General features: G+C 52.9%; 1 protein-coding gene across 1 annotated transcript in view; it reads right to left on the bottom strand.

Moving 5' to 3' along the window:
* Positions 1 to 928: 928 nt before the first annotated feature.
* The window catches only part of C2CD2 (C2 calcium dependent domain containing 2), a 51,217-nt gene continuing 26,544 nt past the window's right edge, over positions 929 to 25,601 (bottom strand). Inside the window, exons 5-14 of the mRNA XM_021679264.2 lie at positions 25,174 to 25,296; positions 23,035 to 23,128; positions 21,509 to 21,614; positions 19,495 to 19,559; positions 17,488 to 17,612; positions 16,822 to 16,996; positions 15,941 to 16,054; positions 13,795 to 13,922; positions 12,073 to 12,382; positions 929 to 4,697 (exon numbers count right to left, since the gene is read on the bottom strand). Coding sequence (XP_021534939.1) covers positions 4,435 to 4,697; positions 12,073 to 12,382; positions 13,795 to 13,922; positions 15,941 to 16,054; positions 16,822 to 16,996; positions 17,488 to 17,612; positions 19,495 to 19,559; positions 21,509 to 21,614; positions 23,035 to 23,128; positions 25,174 to 25,296 — 1,503 coding nt within the window. The 3' untranslated portion in view covers positions 929 to 4,434. The remainder of the gene's footprint in view (positions 4,698 to 12,072; positions 12,383 to 13,794; positions 13,923 to 15,940; positions 16,055 to 16,821; positions 16,997 to 17,487; positions 17,613 to 19,494; positions 19,560 to 21,508; positions 21,615 to 23,034; positions 23,129 to 25,173; positions 25,297 to 25,601) is intronic.

The raw sequence follows: 25,601 nt of genomic DNA, 5'->3' as shown, positions 1-25,601 counted from the left end.
CTGGCAGGAGATCTGCTTAGGAAAGCTGGTCAGTTAGGGCAAGGCTGGCCTTCCAGCAGGCCCAAATGGTCTCCTGCTGCAGCATTCACCCAGGATGGACTGCAGGTCACGCAGGAAGTAGCCGTGCGGTCTCAGACACCTCCACCCCAAACAAGACACCGGGTTGCCATCGCTTGCCACATTCAGAGCTGAGAATCCGCATCCAAGCCTGGGATGGCTGGAGCTGTGCACAGGTAGAGCGCTCCCTTAAAGGCATGAATCATCTGGGCTCCCAGCCCATACCCAGGAGGGCCGCCCCGGGAAGGAGCCGAGCTGCCTGTGGGGTTTGTGTGGGACCTGTCCATCTGTCCGGCTGTGCCCTGCCCCACCCAGGAACCACCGCAAGCCCCATGCCAGTGTGATACCAGCCTATGCTGAGCCCACGCGGGAGCCCGCTCCACGTTGTCCCCTGTGGGCCACCACGGGGGCGGGCGTTGACCCTGGGAGTTGAGGGACATAGAAAAGACTGCCTCCAAGGGGACAGTGCCCCTCTGAAGGTTGCTGGGGATCATGCAGACTCACCTCCTGCCAGCTTGGACCTCGGGAGGGCCCAGGCCAAGCCGACCCTGACTGGTAGCACCCCCCATTCACCATGACCCCAGGGTCCCCGGAAACATTGACTTCCTAGTAAATGGTTTTAGTCTCAGGCCTAGAAAAGGATGCCAACGTCACGTCAGAAGACGTTAGGAACGGTCTCTGCCAAGAACAGCAAGCAGCAGTGGCCACGAGTGAAGGGCCCACCTCCTCTTTCATGCAGCGGCCCACGGCGGGCACGCACACCGCCCGCCGAGCACCAAGCAGCAGATGACTGTGATCCGGGACCCCAGGCACACGCGGGGCTTTCGGGACAGCCCAGGGCTCAGCAAACACAAGTCGGTGTTTCGTGTCCCATGTGCATATTTATTTCTTTCAAAGACTATTCATGTTCCAGACACATCTTCCACAGTTCGGTGCAGGACAGGGATACCTGTGTTTAAAGTGCTACCGAGGAATACAATCACTGTCCAGCAAATTCATCACCACACTTAAGCATCAAGCCAGACCTTGCCACATACCTTGAAAACCTTTCATTTTCTTCTTTTTAAAAAAATGTAGCTTTGATGTGCTATTGGGTGGGGGGTGGGGAGGGTACCTACAAGGCTAACTTGTAAATGGTACATGACTGAGCAGTTGGAAGCTGGGTGAACTGGGCAGGTCGATGTATTCCGGATGCCTCCTCACATAAAACAGGAATGCCGAAGAGAAGGGCCCGGGGGGGACCTGAGTTTGCTTTGCAGAACGTAGCGGCGCCAGCGTGTCCATGCCACGTGCTTTGGTAGTCGGGCCTGAGCAGCTGTGGGGCAGGGGAGGGAGGGCCTGGCACCGGGTCTACACCAGTGCGAGACCTGCTTTCCACCCAGTGGACATCAATGTTCTGACTTCCAGGCGCCACCAGCTTGTGCTCTGATGTGTCAGGACTGTGAGGCTCTTACCAGGAAAACCCCCACACCTGCTGGCAGCGATATAAATTAACGTGTCCCTTTCTGCTCAAGAAGAAAACTTGCAACTCTCTTCTGAAGAGGCAGCCAGTAAAACCAATCAGAGACGGAGACAGGCACCTAATCTGTGACTGGTGGGCAGCAACTGGCCGCCGAGCTCTCAGGAGGAATCAAGGGCTGGCTTTAAACTTAAACTTGAGAGTTGATTTAAATAAAGGACTGTCTAAACCGTCTTCTTCACAGCGGGTTTCCAATGGGACGATGAGATCGGTGGTTTTGTTATTGCTACATTAATAACACACACACACACACACACACACACTTCAAGCTCCCTTGCATTCCTCTGCAAACACAAGCGCATCTTTGAACGCAGGGCAGTGCCCCAGCTCACAACCAACGTGAGCATCTGGTTCCAGACATGCAGACACACATTCCTATTAGCGTTCGTGAGAAATCACTCCAAAACACCGCTTTGCAAAAATATCATGAACGCAAAACAGAAACAAAAGCTCTTGTGCCCCTAAAGCATAAGGAAAGGCAAGGGAATAAGGTGATTTACAGATTGGTATGTTTAGCATTTGGTGTATAATCTTAATTGACATGTACCCTTCATAACATTTACTTTCGCATAAATACCTACACCATTAAAGCACAGGCCTGGATAAACAGCCAGGAAAGAAGCATTCACAGTATCAACACGGCCCATTTTCTCATGGTGCTATGTTCACGCACCCTTCTGTGCTCTCTCGGGTGTCCTATAAGTTCAGAAAAGGCCCTCAGAGGAAGAAAACGTGTGTGCGTCTTGAGGGGGGTGCTCCTGGATCTGACTCAGAGGTACAGGGCTCTTGATGTGTGCCCAACAGACACACGGAAACACGGATCTCCTTAACGCTCTCCACCTCTCGTGGGACGGTCCTGCGTCCCATGCGGGACAGACAACCCACCTGTCGCTTGCCCGGGACCCGGAAGAGGCTTCAAGTCACCAGGAAGTTGAGAAACCAAGAAAACCCTTGGCAAAAATATTAAACAGTGAACAAAATGCTCATGGGGTCAATCAGGAATGGGAATGGCTAAGACATTTTTTGTTGAGAGCAAGGAAGTGGCAACGTAAAACTCTGATCCCATCACATTGAATAAATTGAGTTGATCTGAACTTCAGAATCAAACAAAAAACTGTGCTAAGGACTTCTGATCTCTGCCTGAAATTCTGACACATAATGTCCTCTGAGAATTAATTTTTGAATGTCCCAAGTGCTGCCTACCCCGGGGTGGGGGGGCAGGAAATAATCCTCCACTAAGACAAAACAAAGTGACCAGATGGGTTCCAAAAAGACTAGTAGTGATTAACCAACCTGCGGAGACTAACTTGGTATGATGACACGTTGGAATGCCTGGTGCTGTTTCACGAGGTAACGAAAATCAAAGCCCCTGTAAAAACTCATCTTACAGTCACCTGGTAATTCCTGGGACCCCGGGGCATTTCTGAGTGTGTATTTCAAAGTAAAATTCTTCATGTAGTTTTAGAATCTCTCCCTCAAGAAAAAGGGAAAAAAGTTCCGTAATCTGGGTTTTCGGGAAGGTTTTTTTTTTTCGGCAGTGGCTCCGTTACCCCGAAAGACGTGTTTTGGGGTCAACAAAAGCGCTTGTGAGAAGGAGCGCCCCCAATTTCCTATCCGTGACAGAGGTCAGGCTTCACGATAGCCTTTTAAATCTTATCAGAAGAAAGCGAATCTCGCTGAACCATCCAGACGGTTCACAGGGACGGCCACAGCCCTAACCAGCTCGTCCCTGGCAGTGGCACCTTCGGGCGGATGGGCCAGTGGCGCGGACACACGGACAGGCGGACGGACGAGGACCGTGGCGTGAAGGATACACAGAGATACGCACATGGCGGGCCACGTTTATCTGTTTTTTTTTTTTTTCTTTCCCCCACTGGAAACCAAAACAAGGACACCCCAAAACATGTCAAGCGCTGTTCACGGCAGAATTCTGGAGAGCTCCCGAAAGGACTGATGCGACGTTTGGCCCATTTGTTATTAAACTTTCACCCCTAAGACTCCTACCTGAGACACACAATAGTTTTCTCTTCTGTCCTGGAAGTTCTTTGTTTCAGCCATCGGCAGCATTTGGCAAACCAGCCGGGGACGAAAGGAAAACCGTGTGTGTGGTGTGGCCATGCTGTGGGTCACTTACTGCTGCTAGCCTCACTTGAGAGCCCCCCCACACGATCACGAGCACTTTGACCCTACAGAGGAAAACGTAAAAACCACATAGGAATTGACAGATCTCCCACTTGCAAACAGGCTCAAAGTAAACATCCAGGAGAGCTCAGCATAATGTGCGCAGGAGAGATTTAGTGTTTGCATACGGTTTCAAGTTATATGGCTAATATCAAAGGCAACTACCTTCTACCTTTGTCATAGTGTCTCTGTTACCACCGTAATTTCTCTATGGACCCCAAATCCTACCTCTGTCCCACCTCTCTGTACTCAGGGCGAGCTGTACCGTGACGCTGAGCAGTCCGTGAGGACAGGTAACCCATCCGTTCCATTCACAGTGACAGCACAGGGGGACACCTCCTCTTTGCGACGCGGTCCAGGCGTGGACCCAAGGTACTACGTGTCCAAGTGCAGTGCGGGTAAAATTGAGTCCCCCACATCTGCCCCATCACCATTCTTTATAGGATGTTCTTTAGTTCAGAACGTAAATCTCACATTTAACTTCAGCTCTTGGATCGGAGCACAGCCCATGTGGCAGAGCCTTCGGGTCTCCTTTGGCATCGGGTGGCAAATCGGACAGTTGTCTCTGGGGGGAAACCTCCTGGCCGGAGACTTGGGTTTTCATTGCCCTTTAACCCAGCTAGCCCAGGCGGCCGTCTGACAGCTTGCAGGGACTCTCACTCCGTCCTGGTGGGCAGTTAGGTGGGCCCGCGTCTTCCCGCATCCTGGTGCAGCAGGCTGCCGGCCGCGGGCTCCGCCGGGGCCCCGTTCATGGTGCTCTTACTTCTGTGTCTGGAGAGTAACTTCTTGTTCAGGATCCTGGTGAGCGTCACCCCCTTCCTCCGGGCCCCCTCCGGCTGCTGCAGGAACACGAGGTCGTTGTGCGACTGGCTCATGCCGGGGTCTTTCTGTTGATGTCGCCGGCGGAAGAACAGCTTTGCGCCTTTCCTTAAAATCCCTCCTGCAAGAGGAAAGCACAGGGGGCCAGTCAGATGCGCTGTGGACGAAAGGCCGGGACCAGTAGTCCAAGATGAAAAGAAACAAGGACATCTGAGCGACTCTAATAAAGAGCGGTTTCTTACTTCGGTGTGCGGTCACTATATCCACACGGGAAAAGCAGCCGGAATCTGGCCTGGACCAAACACCAGAGTTTTCAGGATGAAAAGACTCTGAGCCGAGAAGCAGTGAGCTGGGCTGTCAGGTGCGTCCCAGGGCAGACCTCTCTCTGAGCTCCTGGTCAAGGTCGAGGGCAGTAGGCTGTCCCTCCCTCGGGTCCCCTGGCCCCCCCCATCCCCAGCAAAGATGGCCATGCTGTGGAAACCCCAGCAGGGTCAGAGAGCCTTCCCAGCCAGCCTGGAATTCATCACATCTGCGTGTCCATGCTGATGGCTTTGAAAGGAGAAAGTCTGCCCATCAGGATGAGGAGCTTTATGGCTATTTGGCAATTCATTATTTTCATGATCGAGCCACCAAATACTTGAGTAGCCCTGACAGACACCAATGACCGAATGTTTATTCAGGGGGGACCACGAGGAGCATCTGCTGGTTCTTCTCCAGGAATGCGGGCGGACAGTGGTGGAATCGGGCCCAGCCCTGTCTGTGGACCTTTCACAATCATTACTGTAGAACAGCATGCCCGCCCATGACTTTAAGAGGCTGCTCATTGGGCCTGGCGCCAAAGGCGGACTTCCCGTTTGCTCTGTCCAGGCTCGGCCGCAGCACAGAGCTCAAGAGCCCCAAGGCATAGGCTGAATGTCATCTGATCAAAGCTGCTGAAAAGGTCTTTTTTTTTTTTTCATTTTCTCTTTGGATACAATCAAACAGCCTATTATGCAGAATCACGAGGGTGTGTCTACACTGATCTAACGTGGAGAGGCTGTGTGCGGGGCTTTCGAGGACAGCGGGAAGGACAGGCAGCGGAATGGGGGCTCCAAACGTGTATGGGGCTCTACCCTCTCCACAGGCCTGCTGTGCTACGTCTGGGGGCCACGAGTGTCTGTTCCTCGAGCTGTTCAAATCCCCGTGAGATGCAGCCTGTCACAAGGAGTCACCAGCTGGGGTGTGTTACCCTACCAGCCACCACCACCAGCTGGATTTGACTTTGCAGTCTGGCCGGTGGGGCAGATGCAGGGGTGCCCAGTGGTTACTCCCCCGATCAGATGCCCTGGGCACCGGGAGGGGCTGCACCATGACAGGTTACCTCGGGTTGCTGGGGCCCAGGAAGTGTTTCTAATCTACAGGAACCTGCTTTAGGCTTAGCTTGGGGTCCCTGAAGGGCATATAAATGTGGGCTCTCACCTGGATCCGTTCGGTTAACCTGGAGTGCTCTAATCCCATACGCCCTGTCTCTCCGTGGGGCTAGAAGCCTGAGGGGGGGGCAGAGCAACCCCTCGCCACGGTGGCTGGAGGTCAGCAGGAACAGGGGAGGTCCTAGAGGACCCCGTCTCCAGAGCCCATTCCAGGGGTCCCTGCACTGAAAGTTGGTCTGGGGTCTGCAGCCAGGGGCTGGGGTGTGAGCAGGGGTGGTGTTACGGGTTGGATCATGTCCCTCCAGAATTCATATGTTGGGGTTCTGACCCCCAGGAGCTCAGAATGGGACCTTAATTTATAGACAGGTCTTTAGAGAGGTGATTCATCGATGGTGAATCAGGGCAGGCGCTACACCAACACAACGGTGTTCTTATTCAAAGGACAACTGTGAACGCAGGCGTGCCCATGGGGAGAGTGCCGGGGGGAGGGGGGCTGGAGGCAGGGATGGGGGTCACACTTGTGCAGGCCAAGGAAGGTCAAGGACGCCAGCAGACACCAGAAACCTGGGGAGAGCATGGAGCAGAGTCTCCGTCATGGCCAGCAGGAGGCCCTTGGACTTCTGGCCTCCGGAGCCGGGAGACTGGCCATTTCTGAGCCCGAGGCTGTGTGGAATGGGACAGACCAGCATCTGGCTGCTGAGAAGCATGGGTCTGCACCAGATTCAGAGGAGGTGGCTGTGTTCACAGTTCTCTAAAAAGGAAATCTACACGTTTTTAAGCAGTCACTTTAACTCTTTTAAATGAAATTGCACTTGGGGCGCCTGGGTGGCTCCGTCAGGTAAGCATCCGACTCCTAGTTTCGGCTCAGGTCATGATCTCAGGTCATGGGATCGAGCCCTACATCGGGCTCCGCACTCAGCGGGGAGTCTGCTTGAGATTCTCTCTCTCCCTCTGTCCCTCCCCCTGACTCACATGCATGCTCGCTCTAATAAAAAAAAAAACACTTTAGGGGCGCCTGGGTGGCTCAGTCGTTAAGCGTCTGCCTTCGGCTCAGGTCATGATCCCAGGGTCCTGGGATCGAGCCCCGCATCGGGCTCCCTGCTCTGCGGGAAGCCTGTTTCTCTCTCTCCCACTCCCTCTGCTTGTGTTCCCTCGTTTGCTGTGTCTCTGTCAAATAAATAAAATCTTTAAAAAAAAAAAAAAACACTTTAAATGAAATTGTACTTTAAATGACTAAAACTCAAATTCTTGCCATATCAAGATGAAATATCAGGGACTTCCAGCCTGTGAGTAAAATTGGGAAAGGGAAAGAACTGTGTGCCATATTGACTTGAAACGCTCCTGCTGGCAGCGGTCTGTCCCACAAGCTAGGGTCTGCTCCCATGCGTCCCACGGACAGGGCCTATAACGGGCTGTTTTCTGTGCTTCCATCCCCATGCAGGCTCTCCGAACAGGTCTGCAGTTCTGTTAAATCTGACTGTTCAATATCCATACGAGAACCGGATGATGTCCTGTGTCCCCTGGTGCACGTCATCCTAACTCACCAAGTGTGGGTGTCCCCTAACTTGACGTGACTTGTCACAGCTTCTGTGGGGACAATAAAATGTGAAAGGAGGGACTGAGGTTTGCAAATCTATAGGCTGGAGCCCTGCTTATGTCTTATCCCTAGCAGTGATGCACTCTGCCCCACTAACGAGTGCCCCAGGGCAGAAAGCCTGTGTGCTCATGCCTGGCTCCCCTCTGCACCTAAGGGATGCTGTCTGAGCTGGCAGGGGACGGGTCCCAGCCCTGAGAAGTGGCCAGCAGGTCTGGTAAAGGACACGTGCATGGGCGGTCACCGGGGAAGGCCTCCTGGGAGAGGGATGGGTCTTGGTTCTCAGAGCATCCCAGAGCATGGCCCTGCACTCCAACACGGACGTGGACAGGTTTCCGGAACAGTATCAGTCTTGAGAGGCACGCTGGTAGCATGTATAAGACAGGACGCAAATCCCTCCCCGATGCACAGCTTAACTCCTCAAACGTGAAGAATGACTAGGGTAAACGGAGGTCATTCCGTTCTCCTTTCTAAATAAAAACATTAAGGTCTGTTTAAACTGGGGCACGAATCACAGTGGCCTTTGGGGTAAATAGTGCCAGAAGCACAAGGCCACAGAGGGGACACTGACTGCGCCACTCCGCGGAGGGGTGAGGGTCCAGGACAGAAAGGCCAGCGCACTCCTCCGTCAGCAGGAAGGGTCACGGTATGGAGCTTCCTCAGCTCCTCGGAGCCGTGGCGCTCTGTCTTCAGTGTCAGCCCGGCCAGCGCTCATCTGTCCCCTGAAGGCACTGGGTAGATGCGGGGTCAACAGTGCATTCGGCTATCCTGGACTAGAGCGCGCTACCCTGGATGGTGGGCGTGGCCTTCATCCCATCCGCTCCGTGCCTGAAGGGCCAACGCCAAGGGCTCCCTCCAGGAGAAGACAACATTCTGTCTCCAGACGGCTGGCCTGCCCTGCAGATTTCAGACCGTCACACCCCATGATGGTGTGAGCCACTTCCCTGAAATGTAGCACCTCGCAGTTCTGTTTCTCTAGAGAACTCTGGCTAAGACAGTAACTAACAGTTTGGTATGTCACCCTCGCCTCTGGGCCCCCAGAATCTGTCATCTTTGCTGCTGGGGAAGTTCACAGTGCCTGAGCAGGAGCCCCAGTGGTCTGGGGTTTTTTGTTTTTTTAAAGATTTTATTTATTTATCTGAGAGAGAGAAAGAGAGAGAGAGCACACGAGCAGGGGGGAGGGGCAGAGGGAGAAGCAGGCTCCCCCCTGAGCAGGGAGCCTGATGTGGGGCTTGAGCCCAGGACCTGGGACCATGACCTGAGCCGAAGGCAGACGCTTAACGACTGAGCCACCTAGGCACCCCAGTTTGGGTTTTATAAAGCTGAGCTCCTTTAGTCCAGACCACCTCAGCCACTCCAAGAGCCAGGAGCAAGACCCAGACCTCGCCCGCAACCGTAAGGATTCCTTCAGGTAAAATCTGGAGAGAAGGTATGTGAAATTTGAAGCAAATAGCCAACATCTTAAATGGGGGACAGAGAGGAGGGGAAAAAAAAATCTTTCCCTGGTTCTAGCAAGGTTAAAAAAAACCCACCACCACAAAAGAGCCGAAGAATAAACAAATAGGAAGAACTTCAAAAATAATTATTCTAAATTAGAGCTTTAATATAGCAAATATTTCCCAATTTACTCTTGTTTATCTCCACAGACCCTAACAGACATGAATAGGTCACTGAAGAATCCATCTCAAAATCTGAGAGATAGGAAAACAGTGACCAGAAGTCACTTCGCACGTCGTAGTTTGCTGCCCAGAGAAGAGCTCTTGAATTCAAGCCAAACCATAGATAGTCCGTTTAGAAAAGTGACTGCTTGTTAGAACCAGGGCCCGGCTCAGGGAAGCGGTGTGTATGCACTTGACGGGGTGCGAGGCTGGCTGTCCCCTGAGCTGGGGGACAGCACCCCGCCCCCCCCGAGGGGTAGACGTGCTACATTAACCCCACCAGCGCACATCTACGGAGGAAAACGGGGACACTAGCGTCCTGGGCAGGTCACGCTGGAAAGGAATAGGAAAGAAAGGGAAGGGGCGATCAGCTTCCTGCTGTCGCAAAATAAGCTTTTCTCATGGCAAGGCTGTACTCAAATTTTGGGGAAAAAAATATATAAGACAGAAATAACTTACTGTGTAGGCAATTAATTCTGGTTGGCATAGCGATCCTCTTAAGTTAAAGGGAATGAGCACGAGATGACGAGAAGAGGTCAGAGGTCAAAAGAAAAGTATGCAGGAGCAAAACAAGAATGACAGACAGTGAGTCCCGAAGCATCGCGCCCGCGCGCACGTGACATTACTGGGCAGGACATCTGGCAAGGTTTGGGGTGGCTTGGGGTTTTTGTTTTGTTTTTTACTTTTTAGTATTTTTCAAAGTCTCCATCAATACTTTTGTTCTTATGGTAAAGTCCACAGAACACGGAGTCTACCGTCTTAACCATCTCTAAACACACAGTCATGTTACGGACATTCCCGTTGCTATGAAACAACATGGACGCTTGGTTAAGCTAAAAATCAACCCAAACTGGGGGGACTAGGTTCCCTGTATTGGCTGCAGCGTCACGATAATGTGCATTTCCAATCAGCGAAATTGCAAGAGAGTTCTAAATACGCCTGCGGTCTTGGGGACGTATGTGAACCCCTGATGTGACTGGACACACAGGTGGTTCTCCAGCCAGAAAATGAGCTTCAGTTTAAAATAGAGAGAACGTTCCATACAGCCGCTCCCTTGATCCCCGGATAGAAAGCTGAAAATCCCCAGCGCACAAAAACGCTTTGGCACCTGTAACACGTAATCGTCTAAGGTTCTGACGACATCTAGAGACGCGGTGTCCAAATCTCTACGAAAACACAGGAATAGAAGCAAGTTTGGAAGCACTGCCAAATACATCCCTTTACAAATCTGACTCCACGGGCGCCACGTCCAGCGAGGTCCCCATGCCCAGGCTCCAGGGAAGCGCCAAGCACACCTGTCAGCACCTAGGTCCCCAAGAGTGCCCTTCCGGAGGGGTGCCATCCCCCTGGCCAGTGCCGGGAAAGGAGAAGCATGGCCATGGCACAGCCAGGATGGAAACCCATGGGAAAGAACTCTCCAGAAGGAAAGGCAAAGGGAAGGAGGAAGCAAGGGACGAGGGGACGGTGGTCTCTGGATGGACTCGGAGTCAGCGAGGTGCAGCCTCTCAGAGTGAACGCAGGAAGGCGGGTTGGGGGGTTGGGGTTCACGAGAAGAGGCAGCGGACTGTTGGCCATCAGGAGAAGGAAGGGGGAGGAAGGGGCACCCCACCCTGCACCTCCTCTTCTGCTCTGCACAGCGCACACTGCCTTCTTCGGGGCCAGGGGAGCTCCCCCAGGTGGTGCTGACCCCCTGGACCAGGCCAGAGGGGGCTAGGCTGTCCTGCACGCTGCGGGCTTGATGCTGCGCCCTGGCCTCTACTGCCTGCTGCCAACAGCACCCCAGTCCCCAGCTGTGGCCGCTGAGACTGTCTCAGGATGCTGCCTGGGTCCCCTGGGGGGCGGGGGGGCACAGTCACCCAGTTTGAGAACCACTGGTCCGCGGCGGCAAGAACAGAGGAGCGGAGCGAGGCAGCAGCAGAATAGCTTACCGAGGTTCCCGGCCTCAGGAGTGACTGCGATTTCCTGGAGTCTGCATTCTCGGGGGGCCGGGGGGGGTGAGGACTTAGTGCTGAGCCGCACCCACGACTCCCAGCTGCGCTCAGGTGCCTGCATTCTGTCTCCTGTCCTGTCTCTGCAGCGGGATCTCCTTATTCCTGCCTGGGAGGGGGGCGCATCCTCACACATGGAGGAGGAGCGGAGGCTCGGGAGGCTTGACCGCCCATCTAAAGGGGACCTCAAGCCCCTAGACTACAGTCCCTCAGAAAGGCTCTTTAGGTTACCATCAGGCCAGAGCACTAAATTAACCGCACACGCTGACAAAATCTGCAAATGCAAAGCATCGATTTAGTGCTGATGGAAAACAACGGATTATTCTAACAACGTCACTGCTCATCACTACACACACGTTAAGTTAATCGGCTCCTTTTCTGGGGGACTTATCTGCCCTTGGACGCTAGCAGGACCCAGCCCTGAGGTCTGGCCAGCTTTTACTTGGAGGGAAGAGTCTGAGGCACAATGAGCAGAGCTGCCAATCCTGCAGGAAGCCCGGTCTCTGCTGGCTTCGTGCGGAGTCACCTGGTGACCCCCTCTAAACGTTCTGGAGGATTCTATTTCAGGGGGTGGGGCGGACAAAAGAAGGGGCGCCTCTAGGCATGAGCACAAGCTGCCCCCCTCAGTGCAGAGAGATGGAAGGATTCTGAATATGCCACCTGCCCACCGGCTCCAAGCGGGCCCACCCCTGCCACGAGGGTGTGCTTGCTGGGGCGGGGTGCCGAGGGCAGGGTGGATTTGTAGAGGAGAAGGGAAGGGAAGCCGGCGATGGAACTGAAGGTTAGCTTGGAAACAGGCAGGAGAGAAAAGCTAGCGGGTGGGCGGGCGGGCGGGGGGCGTGGGTACCTTTATGCTTCTTGGCAGCGCCTGGCTCCGAGACACTCAGGGAGCTCTCCGACAGCTCGTCCCCATCGGGGTCCAGCGGGGCCTGGCTGCCCCACGCTGAGGCCTGTGACTCCTTGTCCAAGTCCCAGGAGTCTAGCTCGCTCTCCTGGGGCTCCGGGGCCGGCGGGGCAGGGACTGAGGCCTCGTCCTCCGGGGGGGCAGAAGCGGCAGCCGCCCCCATGAGGGACGGGGTGTCCTCCTGGCGGGCGCCGTCCACGGAGGCCGAGTAGTCCAGCATTAGGGCAGCGGAATTGTCCTGAGATAGTGAGGTCTGTCCGGGGACAAAAGAAGGAAGTCAGCTTGAGGGAGGGGGGCAAGGACACACGTCTTTCCCAGGAGGCGCGGCCGTGTTTCACAGGGACTGAAATGCAGCCAGTGCAGGTCGCCCCTCGCAGCAGAGGGTCGGGGCCCTGGCTGCGAGGGGCGCCCGCATTCACAGGTGGAGGGGCGTGGAGGAAGCAGACACCCCTCCCCGGCAGGGGGGCCCGCGGAAGGGAGAGACTTCCTTCTAAGTGGCAGACGGCGCACGGGGAGGCACAGGAAGTGGGCTATGGATTCAGTGTGTCTTTTAACACTTCTTCCTACAGGAGTTTGCTTCCTGCGAGCAGAAAGTAATCGGCACACACACTGTAGCCTAAGAATTCTGGGTGCCACCTCTCTGCGTCTAAGACAAGCACAGGTTAGCTGCCCTAACCCTTGGGGCCCGTGGGCTGGAGGGTGGGAAGGTGACTGCAAGGGGCCGGGGGCTCCCCGGGGCCGCCCCGCTGTTCACAGGGGAGCCCGCTTCCTGACAACTGCACTTGGCTGGCCGAGTGCCCACTCACTCAGGATGGGGCCATCTGAGCCTCCGTGAAACATAGTAACCGCAGTGGGTTGGACACATTAAATGTAAAGTTTACGTGGGTTCCTAGTGATTCCAAGATACAGCCTTCCAGAAAGCAGAGGACGTGGTCCCAGACTCCTCGTGCCGCCGCCCCCTGCTGGCCGCCTCCAGAAGTGCACTCAGGGAGGCCCAGGGCACCACGTGCCAGCCCTGCCAGCTGGTACTTGGCACTGGCCGCCGAGGCCCTGAGTATAATGGCAACGCTGATGACTGACCTCCGCACCTCCCCTGGCCCACGTCGGCATGAGCTACAGACTGCCGCATTCCCCTGGCCCACCTCCAGGTGCCAGCCCACCCTCCGTGTTCACCACGTCTTCTTGCTCCTCATCCCTCACAACAAAAGCCCCTTCCTTGCTGGCATTCCCCTTGTTCATTCTGGGATGTTCCACACGCATACGGGACCCTCGCGCGGGCCCTGGCCCCAAGGGGCTGCCCTCTCTGCTAGCCTTTGCCTGCAAACAACTTAAATGGTTTGGAGACATGTCAACCCGCGAGACGGTAGCGGCTCTGTCCCCAACGGGGGCCTTAGTCAGGCCAGTCTTTCTCTTTCAATAGCTTTTCTTCACATGGGTCACCAACCCCTCAACAACCAGAGCATCCTGGGCCAGAAGCCTGCAAGCTTCCTCACGAACAGGGTGAGCTGCATAAACACAGGGCCGTGAGTGAGCCTTGTGCTGGGTGAGGAACGGGACCTGCCCTTTGCAAGGAGCTTTCTGGACGTCATCAGGAGCTCGGGCTACCTTCCACCAGGAGGAAGCCAGGCCACCGACAGATACGGCCCCTGGGGCGCATGGCCGCACCTTGGAGATCCCTGATATGATGATGGTGCTCTTCTTCCGCGGAGACTTGACCTTCAGCTTTGAGGACTCGCTGAGCTGGCGGATGGCGACTTCTGCCACGGGATCCGAACCGTTCAGCACCAGCAGCTCTGCGGGAGGGAAGGCGGCACTGAGCACATCACACACCGTCCTGGGGACCTCCAGGGCTGATGGAGATGATCCCCACCCAGGCAGGGGCCGGCAAATCGCTTCCGGAAAGGGCCAGACAGTAAACGGGTTAAGCTTTGTGGGCCAGCCTGGGCCACGAGCTCTCACGGTGGCCTCAGTCCCGTGCAGGCAGCCTGAGCCTGAACAGAAGTGATTGGACAAGGCTGGGCTCCAATGGAATTCATGAACAGAAACAGGGCCAGGTTTGGCTCACAGACCCTCTTGGTCTATCGCTGCTTCTGGATGGTTCCACACACTCACTGCTGTGTACTTACTCAGATTTCTGCACTTTCTCATATGCCAGTCATACCTCCATAGAGTTGATGAAAAACAATGAAAGCAGGAAGACCAACAAACAAAAAACCTCTGACCCCTTAGACGACTTTGAATTTTGGAAGGCAATGCTCTTTCCTTCCCGAGAGTGGTTCAACACAGTGAGTTCGTACAGGCAGCTCCTCCCCGTGGTCAGCACCCCACATGTGGCCAACATCTGTGGGATGCTTACCACCTAGCAGGTGCTTGCCGAGGGCTGGGAGCACACTGTTTTGTGTCGCCATCCCACACCCTATGACGCAGGGGCCTTTTTTATGCCCATCTGAGACGTGGGGGGATGTCAGGCAGCCAGGGGGACGGCCCGGCCAAGGTCGCTGACGCCGAGCTGGTGCCTATCCCTTCACTGAGGCAGCCCCTGCTCAGGCAGAGTCGAACAACAACGCGATCAGAAGGGCAGGCGTTAACGGGAGCGTCCCCCGCCTCGGTTTCCGACTGCAGACGACAGATGCTCCGTTTCCCGGGGTACTGGCGAAGGGCCGACGCGGCCACACGCTGCCTGGCCGCCACCCACAGTGAGAAACGAGAGGCTCACGAGGAGGGGGCTGGCGAGGACTCCCCAGGGGAGCACCTGGCGGCTCTGAGCTGTCCTTCAAAGCCCTGTCCAGGTGCCAGGGGTGCCCAAGAAGGCTACGATGGCCCCGGCGGCGCCTGGCGGCTGGCTCTGCTGCCCATGGAGTGGGAGAGAAACCTACAGTGGGAACGTCAGCCTGTTAAAAAGGGATCCTGCGCAGGGGAAGGAGTCCCTGCAGTACGAGGCAGCGGGGCGCTTGGCAAGGGGCAGGAAAAGGGGCATCAGGAGCGGCCAGCCACAGGAGGGCCACGGCTGCGTCTAGGAGGCTGCAGCTGGGGGGCGCTGCGGTTTCCAGAGAGCCGTGACCACTCCCGCAGGGAGAGGCACTGTCAGCTTTGCCAGGCCGAGGGATGACCCGAAGCCGTCCGAAGACAGCACCCATCAGATGAGAGCTTCCTGCCCCCCCGTCCTCTCCTCCTTGTCCCATCCTTGACCTTGGCAAGACCAGAAACAGGACTGGGAGGATGGGGAGAGGTGAGCCGGAGAGAAGGAGCCCACCTGCCCTTCGTCTGACAGCAGGTCACACCCGAGCAAAGGGAGCAAACGTAATCCCCAAGTTTAGATTGTGCTTTGACTTAGGGAGGCCGTAACTCCTCTCTCCAAAGACATTTATTCCCTAAACGTGACCATAAAAATGGGGAATTTGCGAGCAGAGTTCTGGGGGCGACCACTCCTAACGAGCAGCTTTTCTGGGACAGCGGGAGACGACAACAAAGCTGCCTTTAGGACTACACCCCCAAGTCCTGTTTATGTGAAGATATTCATAGCACTGATATACTGAGCGCGAGGAGAATAATGCTCAAAAGTTTTATAACGTGAGGCATAAACTGGGTTTTCATGTTTATTTTGTGAAAGCGTCTGCTAAAACTTAATGCCACCCCTGGTCTCTGCTTGTCTTCCATTCCCCCAGTCTCCTCCTCATTCTGCTCTTATTACTCAAAAAAGTGCCTCCCAAACTCCGAAAAGGAAATGCTGACCTGTGGACAGATGAGAAAGACAGGAGGAGAGCCTGGAAGGAGGCGAGAGGGAGGACGCCGTGAGCACGCGCCCCGTTACCTGTGTCCGAAGAAGAGAAGGTCTTACTGACAGGAGCCCCGTGGCAGGAGATGGCTTGGACAGAGATGTCCTTCTCGATCACCTGCACCTTGACAGGTGTCTTCAGGGGAGACTCTGCCAGGAGAAAATCCAGATCACAATGGCCCCAAAAGCCATCTGAACCTACAGTTCCCGGAAGGTGAAATCACACCTCTCACGCAACCCCATCCATTTGGATTTTTTTTAACAGTCTCTCATTTTGGGGGGGAGGGAGGTAGGGGAGGCGAGGACCCAAAAGAATGCTGGGAACCTGGGTTTAAATAAAATTTCAGAAACATTTTAATTAAGCCAGAATTTCACTTTGTTTTGTATTCAAGAACGGTGGTGCCAGGCAACCTGTTCTGGGAAGAGAATACATTATCTACGTGGAAGCAGAAACACAGTATAAATACAAATAAAATAGTAACTGCTACACTTAAACAGAAGTTGTCTCTGGGGCAGAGGCTGGGGGGACAGGTACAGAATTCAGCTAGATCTCAAGTGACTGCACACCAGGCCTTCTAAAAAACGGATTCTCAACCTAAGAACTTACACTGATCACTTACATCTAATGTTTCAAGATAGCGGGTTGTCCCCCTGTGAGTGTAATTGGGTAGTTCACTGAACTAGATGTTTCCTCTAATATCTAGGTTTTTAGCTTCAGCATGCACTACAGGGTTGAACCTTGCCTCGGCATGTCATGTAGCTATTTGAGAAAATAGAAAGGTAATTGGCTAAAACTCAAAAAGCTAAGCCCAAGTCTGGCCAGTTACCCTTCTTTCTGGGCCATGAGACCGTGTGAACCACACAGAGACAAGATGCTCACGGGCTGTGGGCCGCGAGTCTGCACGGCCTGCACTCACCACAGCTCAGCGGGGACGCCCTCCCCGTGTCGAAGCGAGGCTTGGTTTTCACAGCAGTGACAGTAGTGACCACAGTCCCACATGGCATCACCGTGCGGTCTTTTTCTACCTTTGCAGCAGGAGCAGGTGGAGGGGTCTGCCGGGATTTCACTTCACCGGGTTCTAGGTAAGAAAACTGCAGAGAAAGCCGGTTACGCATTTCGTGCAGCACCAATATCAACCCCTGGGCGTGCATGCTGCCCTCCTCTGCAATAACCTGACTTTGTCAATCAACGTCGCTTAGTACTACTGCCTTCCTGGCATTAATCTGGGTTTCCCCCAGAACCGACAGGTGAGAAGTCCCCTGCTCAGACCCAGCCACTCAGCGCCTGACGGTGGGCACAAAGGCTTGGAGACCCAAACGAAATCGAAGGGCCCTTTCTGGGTTAGGCCCACGTGACACGGCATCATGGAAAGGTCCCCATGCGGCAGACCACTCAACACAGTCATGGGCAGGAAGTGTCCCATTCGCGTCTAGAAATGCGCAGTACAAAATGGGAGCTCCTCTTAGGTGAGCGTCCTGTTTCCTGCTTGAAGCAAGCGTAAGAAGGACTGACAAGGTAAAGATGCTCCTAATCTCAAGTGGGTCAAGCTGGAGCTTGGCCATGGTAGAGAATGACGTCGTACCTCTGCAGTGACTGAACCCAGCACCGAGCTGCCAAAGGAGGACCCGCTGGTCAACGTAAAGCTCTGGGGCCCAGAAGGCTGCTTCTTGAATAAATCCAAAGGAATGGTTGTCATCGCCAACAGAGCTAAAAAGACAGGAGACAAGTAAAGATATGTTTCCACAGGGTTCCATGGGAGCAGGGGTCAGCGGGAGCCGCCACTGCAACCAGAACTCCCAACACGTCCTGTCCGCTCCAACATCCTCCAGGTTCAGGACATTTCAGAATGTTCTAGAACACCAGAGACAGAGGTGGTGGACATGCTCCAGACCAAAGGAGGCGAAAGAGACAGGAGAGTCAAGGCAGAATCTAATCCTGTGGAAGAGTGGAAGGTAACTGCTCTGAAGGAGACGGGGCCAACCGATGAAGCGGAAGGCAGGCGGCAGGTTAGAGAAACCGGTGCAGATTTAGGAAGCGGACAGCTGGGGTGTGGACACAGAAGTGAATATCCTTATTCTTAGGAAATATGCACCTAAGAAAGGAGGAGTACCCAGCCTGATACCCTCAAATGCTCACACATTTACCCTCCAGCACGTGTGCACACGCATTTGTGCGCATGCAGAGACAGCAAGCAAAATCGAGCAACCACCAAGTGTGAGCACAGATAATAAAGCAAATTGGGCAAAATGTCAAAACTATGGGAGTCTCGGTAAAGGTCCTACAGCTGTCCTTTGTTCTGTTTTTGTTTTTTGTTTTTAATGTGAAATTTCATAGATCCCATCGGGTTGTACAGGAATGAACCTCCAAAGGAGCCAAAGGAGTGGTGCCTCAGGAGTGGACTAGGAGTCGGCTTCTCTCAGGGCAAACATCGGCCCATCCTGGGTTCAAACCACACGCCCTCTCCTGGAATGTTCGTTCTTATCTCAGAAGCACCTCACTGATCTTATCCCAAGACAAGAGAATCAAGGAAATTAGCTCAGAAGTCTTGCTAATGGGGGTGCCTGGATGGCTCCGACGGTTAAGCGGCCAACTCTTGATTTCGGCTCAGGTCATGATCTCAGGGTCCTAGGGTCGGGCTCTGCGCTCTGCATGGAGTCTGCTTGAGGATTCTCTCTCCCTCTGCCCCTTTCTCTCTCTCTAAAATAAATGAATCTTTAAAAATTTAAAATCTTTAAAAAAAAAGAAAAAGAATTCTTGCTAATAAACAGAAGCTTGAATTGGCTTTTTTCTGTGTCTTTGTAACTCTGGGAGACAACCAAATGGCTTGGTCTCTTAGCAGGATAAGCCACGTAAGGGTCCCCCGCTCCTAATTTTGGTATGTTTATGGGCATTTTTAAAAACCTAATACATACTGAAACTCCCGAGTTACACACATGCATACATACAGGTCCGTGTTCCCGTTTGTGATTTTACCTTTAATTGTTGCTTTCTTGTCTCTACAGCAATGTGTCCAGTATAAGCTGCTGTGGCTTATTTTATAAGGAAAAGCCAGCTGGAATCCACAGAGACAGAAAGCAGAATGGGGGGCGTGCCAGGGGCTGGGGAAGAAGGGAATGGGGAAGACAGGGTCTCAGCCTGGCAAGAGGAAAAAGTCCGGGAGGTGGATGGTGCTGATGGTCCCACACCAGTGTGAATGTACTTAATGCCAGTGAATTTTACACCCAAAAATGGTTAAGATGGGAACTTCTATGGTATATGCATTTTGCCACAATTAGGAACACAACAGAACGCGTTTATTAAGGCTAAGAGGTTGAGAAGGGCTTCTTGAAGCCAAGAATTGCCAAATAAAAGAGTTTAGGTATTTGTTTAAAAAAAAAAAAAAGGCAAAAACCAGTTGAGTATATTCTTTTCCAAAATGTATGACCCTGCTAATAACTGAAATGGACTTTCAAGGAAACATTGCCTCGGGAAGACCGGAGTGGTTTCAGGGCAGGCCCACCCTGCCTCCCAGCTTCTCCAGGCCGTGGTCAAGGCGGCTGGGTGACCCCTCCCAGAGAGCAGGGCCTCCCTCTGCCTGCTCGAGACCCACCTTCCGAGGACTGCGCATCCCCTGAAATCTGCAGGTGCAACTCCTTCGACTTGGCATTCAGCTCACTGCAGAAAGGAAAAAAAGTGCTGGGAATCCTTACAAATGCTTTATTATTTCTTGAAACAGTATTCTTTTTCTGATTATAGAAAGAAATACAAATCTCCATTAGTATAAAGATTATCTGCCACCTCCCCATCCCCAAACAGTTATGTTATTATTTGGTTTGTAGTCTCCTAGAATTCTCTGCTGCTTTCTGGCTGACGATGGAGATGTCCTTCTAGGCGCTATCCAACCTGGTGGCCACTAGCCACAAACGGCCACTGAGAGCTCAAAACGAGGCCCGTGCAAACCAAGGGCCTGAACTTAATTTTGTTGCATTTTAATTCATTCAAATTTAAAGAGCCACATGCGGCTAGTAGTTACTGTAGCTATGTATTTATCAAAAAACAAAACATAGAGCACGGTATACTTTGCTTTTGTAACCTGTATTTTTCACTTAAGATATCAGACCTCTTTCTAGGTCAGAGAGTATAGAGCAATGCCCCTTTTAATAGGCATCCAGTGTCCTCCTATCTGGCCGTAGGAGATTTTATTTAGTCCAGTCCTTAATAACCAACCCTTAATAATGGCTTGGTTGTTTCTAACATTTCGTTATTATAAACAAGATGAGATAAACACCCTTATACCTATCTTTGTACACACTGTGTGATTATTTCCTTAGGAAGACTGTAAATGCCAGTCAAAAGGTACATGCATTAAAGAGATTTTTTTTTTTTTTTTGGATACATATTGAGGACTTCCGGAATGGAATTTCTGGAATTTTCTTCCAATTTACACTTCCACCAGCCATGCTCCCTCGCCTATTCTTTACCAACTTGTAAGGTGAAAAAATTCTCTCTTCTGTTTACATTTGTATTTCTTTAACTATTGCTGAGATTGAACAACTTTTCTGAAGTTTCTGGCTATAGTTCTTGTTTTCTATTTTCTAGCTCAGACATTTTTCCCGGTTTTCCAGGAGAGGACTCGTATTTTCATTACGGATTTATAAAAGCTCTTTATATTATACACGGGACACCTCCTGCCAGGACACTTTCCAATTGTTCACTGTTTAATAAGCCTCAGAAAGCAATCGATTTCTACAGTTTTAGAGTCAGCCACTTTACTGAAATATTTATAGGAGTTTCCTATTATTATTTCTGATAGTTTTAACTGATTTTCTTGAGTCGTCTAGATATGCAACCCTATCACCTCCAAGTGATTCGTTTTGCCTCTTCCTTTCGGTACTTACACACTATTCCCTTCCTCCTCTAACCGCCCTACCCATACTTCTAGAACAAAACAGCTGGTATCTTTGTCTTGGCTTTAACGGGACTACTTCTGGTCTTTGTCCGTTACAGTGATTTCTCTTAGCTTATTAAAGAAGTGGCCATTAATCGTGTTCTAATTAAGATTTTAAATTAGGAATGCGCAGGAAATATCACTGATCATCTCAGCATGTATCGAGATCAGTATGTTTTTTCCTTTGATCCATCATCACAAGGGATTCAGTTCATCGCTCTCACGAAGCCATCTGTACGTTCCTGGGCCGAGTCCGGCTTCTTAAGGTGCTGGGGGACGCTGCTCCAGGATACATTACTTAGAATTCCTACACCGTTTCTTCTAAATGGGCCATACTGTTCCCTTTGTTCCCAGTCAGGTTCCGGTATCAACCCGAAGTCCCCTCCCTTCTGCTCCAGACGGCGGGTACTTCTAAAGTCGAGGGAGCCTGACCAGAGTGCTCTCCGGACAGGGCAGGACACGGGCCAGGGGGAAACTCATACCCAGAGCTGCCTTCAGAAAGAAACCCAGATTCAACCTAAAGCTACCTCGGATGTTTAATACACCTTTTCAAAAGTAATTTTTTGAATGTTTCTGTTTTGGGTATGGACAGTGCTACACGCTGAGTTCGGGGCCTGGCAGCCGTGAGCGGGGGAGCTCCGCCCTCGCAAGCCCGCGTTTACCAGGCTGTACGCACAAGGTGAATTCTTCTTCCCAGCTGAGGTCGGTGGTGTTTGTCGCGAGGGCGCTGAACTTCTGAACGGGATCGTTCAGCCGAACTACACACTGTGGATTAATGTTGCCTGCAATCAAACAAAGGGGCATTTCTATTTTTTAAATTGCGTTATGTGCATACACATTTTGCATATAACAGGCTGAATTAAACGCCTGTCTTGGCTCACCCACGTCGGAGGGACTATTCTTTATTTCATTTGCCATTAACAAACTCTCAAAGCACCTCACTTAGAGTTTAAGATTTTTGATCCCCAACTTGCTATCCTTTGGCCTGGATGGTGGACCTCAAGAGCCCCTGCTCCCCGCCCTGGAGGAGGGACACTCCCCAGGGGCAACATTACAACAGCAGATGTGGCCCCCACTTTTGGACAAGATGACCAGCTTGCAAAAGGAGAGGCGTCTGGGGTGACCCCTGAATTTGGGGACACCACACAGAGAACCCATATCCCTACTTATGAGGGGTGTGCTTTTATACCTGACTCAGCTCAGACAGAGAGACCTGTTTGGGGGTCTGTGATCTGGGGGATGGGACATGTCACTAGTCAACAGTCATTTCTGCTTCTAGGCAATGCCTGTCCCATGCACAGAGCTGTGAACATAATGTGTAACCAGTAACCACTGGACCGGACACCGCACAGCGTTAGGTATTCCACGCACATCATCGTACTGATCTTCACGATCACCTCTGACGGGAGACACAGGCCCAGATGTGACCTGCCCACAGAGGCCAGGAACAGGGAGGGACCCCCGAGGACATCACCCACAGCTGGCTTTGCACAGAGTCTTGGTTGTTAAATGTGGACAGTCTGTGCTTTGGGGACTGGAAGACACTCCCTGCACATAAGTAACCCTTAGCAGCTTCAGACAATAAAGAATTCATTCCTGTTCTCAGCAAAATCGAATCGCAGTGGAAGGATGGGTCCCATTCCAGGCTGCTGTGCATTTGGGGTCTGGGCAGCCATTCAGGACCACCTAAAAAGAAGGATCTGCTCTGCAACACTTGTCCTCACTCAGATAACAGCCTCTCCTAGCACTGGAGGGTCCCCGATGGGCCCGAAGCCCTTCTGACACTCTGTAAACCGCCCACGTGGTGCCCCGTCTTCTAGGAAAGGAGAAGGTGCGCATTACGTAGCAGTCAGGGATGCTCAACATGTATTTACATGTTCAGTAGTTAAAAAAAAAGGGGGGGTGCCTTCCAGATGAAAGAAAAGGGCAAGGTTACGATTGCATTCCTTTTTTCCCTTAGCCTTCCTGCCTGCAAAATTGGGACGGCTGTTTAACGGTCTCACATTACTATTCTGGTTTTCAGGGGCTCTGTGCTCAAAGGCAGGATCACACTGCAGACCCAATTGGGGGTGCCACGGGAAACTCAGAGGCCACTGAGAACCTGCAGGTCACCCCTTGCTCTGCTGTGTGGTGGAACAGTCACTTCTATTGCTGGCAGGGCCCCCCGCGCCCCCCGGGGCTTCCTGCAGCCCGGCCACCTGCCTGAAGCCCCAGGATCATTTAGCAGCGAGGCTCGGATGTTCTTCACCAGTAATCTGAGTTCGTGAGCCCTTGGAGGTTTGGGAGGGCAGGATTCCTGAGGAGTAGATAAAGTGCGTTGTAGATTCTGCAAACAGAAAACCAAGAGCAGTGACCGGGGGAGAAGAAGAGGCAGCCACCCACCACCTGTCACGGGGCGGGGTCTTGGGGACAATCCGCACGGGGGGCCTGACCCTGTGCTCGGCTTGGGAACAATTTTCCATTTTTATGGGAAGGCAGGGTCCCAATCCACCATAACCTCTTGCCCTGCCTGGGAGCCTTTTACATCCAAATAACCCGAGTGAAGCAGCAGTGTGCTCAGCCAGAGGGGCTCCCTGGAACCTGGCTGTGAGTGGAGCCCGGAAGCAGAGCTTGCCTTGGGTTCGCACCTGCCCCAGGCCAGGTGGTGACGAGAATGTGGGAGGCCCTCTCCAGGCTGCAGGCGCCCACTGCCCACCTGCACCAAGCCGGACACTGGCCTGACACACACGGCGAGGGCCATCAGGCAGATCCGCCATCCAGGTGGGGAGTATCTAAGTGTCATCCAGGTGATACAGAGGCAGGTGCTGCCGGGACCAGTGTCCATCATCATGTCCGCAAGTGGGCATCGAGGCGTTTCCACAGAGAAAAGGCTCCTCTAACCATTTCCCAAACTGGCTTCCTCCCTTCCCTCGCGGCTGTGAGTACTCCTTAAAAGGGGTCCGGGGGCCTCTGGGTGGCTCAGTCAGTTAAGTGTCTGACTCTTGGTTTTGGCTTAGGTCATGATCTTGCATTTGTGGGATCGAGCCCCAGGTCTGGCTCTGCGCTCATTGTGGATTCTGCTCCAGATGCTCTCCTTCTCCCTCCTGCCCACTCTCCCTCTCAAATAAATAAATAAAATCTTTAAAAGGGGGGGGGGTCCCTTAAGTACCAAGTTCTGGGAATCCTGGAAAGGCTTCTCAGAGACATCACAGGTCTCTGCACAAACAGAGCCTTCCAGGAAGGGACCCTGGGTACTGATCTGACCTCAGATGTTTTTTGGGGGAAAGCTTACCAACCTCTCAAGGTCACCATTTAGAAAACACTACTGTGAACCAGGACCTTGCCAACTGTGAGCTGCAAGAATTGCAAAAGTCCTTAGGATCCAAGTCAGTGAGCACAAGGGCCAGAGCGATCACATGTCTGGGATGGAGATGAAATATTTCAGTTGTCTGTGTGTGATGGTTAATTGTATGTGTCGATGTGACAGGGTCACGGGGTTGCTCAGGTATTTGTTCAAACGTTGTTCCGGGTGTTTCTGTGAGGCTATTTTTGCATGAGATGAACATTTAAATCAAAAGACCCAGTGAAAGAGATTGCCCTCCCTAATGTGGGTGGGCTTCATGCAATCAGTTGAAGGTCTGCTAGAACAAAGGCTGACTTCCCCTGAAAAAGAGGGGGTTCCTCAAGCCTGACAGGCTTCACGCTGGGATATCAGTTTTTTCCTGCTTTTAGACTTGAATGGAGACACCAGCTCTCCATGGCTCTCAAGCCTGCTGGCCTTCAGGCTGGAACTACGGAACTCCACCGCCGGCGCTCCTGGGCCTCCAGCTTGCTGACTCACCCTGCAGATCCCGGGGTTCGTCAGCCTCCGTAATCACGTGAGCCAATTCCTTATAATAGGTTTTGGTGTAGATGAATAAATATACATTTTGTATATAAATATATGCTTGGCTCATGCAACTACGGAGGCTATTATATAATTGGATATTTTACATACATATAAAAAGCCACCTTGCTTCGGGGGCACGTTCTCATGGCTAATTGGGTTTCCCAGCTACCTCAGTCCTGGAAGGATGAGATCCGAGGCCACAGGCCGAGTGGACAGTGAAAAGTCGAGTTTCGGCTCCAGAAAGGCAGAGGCTCAGGGCTAGGCCTGGACCATGCGAAGTCGCCCAGACACCTGTTCTCCCGTCCCACGGGGCTCTGGAACCCTGTGCCCTGAACTCGCAGCTCGCCCAGCAAGCAGTCGGGCATTCTTGTTCTACCACGGCGGGCGGAGGAACATTCGAAACGCACGCAGGTTCTCCAGGAGGGGGACCGGGATCCCTAATGGGTGGTGAAGCGCCACCCTCCGCGGCTTACCTGAACGTCCCTCACATCCACAGGCTTGGTGCTCAGAACGACCGACGGGGAGGCAGCACTAACCAGGCACCTCAAGATATCCTTGAGAGTTTCAGACACGGCATCGGTCTCCGCCACCCGGTCCTGCCAAAAGAGGGGGAAGCCGCCAAATCACTTCCTGACTGTGCGCCGTGCGACAGGAGGGTAGGTGTCAGGCGACTGCACTGCATCCCCGGGACCAAGCACGCGGGGGGCAGCCCGGGCTCCGGGACGTCCGATCTCCTCTGGGAGACAGGGTCCTCCTTACTGGTCTCAGAAATAATTCCTGCTCCTTATTTTTAAAATGGTAACAATCAAGGCTGGCGCAGTATACAAACATGTTGCTTTCTCTGTGTAGACCCTCTCGGACAGGTGTGTTTTTTCTTTCTCGCATGACATTGGGTATTTTT

Source organism: Neomonachus schauinslandi, chromosome 1 (genome assembly GCF_002201575.2).
Source record: "Neomonachus schauinslandi chromosome 1, ASM220157v2, whole genome shotgun sequence".
Taxonomy (NCBI): domain Eukaryota; kingdom Metazoa; phylum Chordata; class Mammalia; order Carnivora; family Phocidae; genus Neomonachus; species Neomonachus schauinslandi.
The sequence above is the reverse complement of the archived record's forward strand: the minus strand, read 5'-3'. Positions and strand labels throughout refer to the sequence as shown.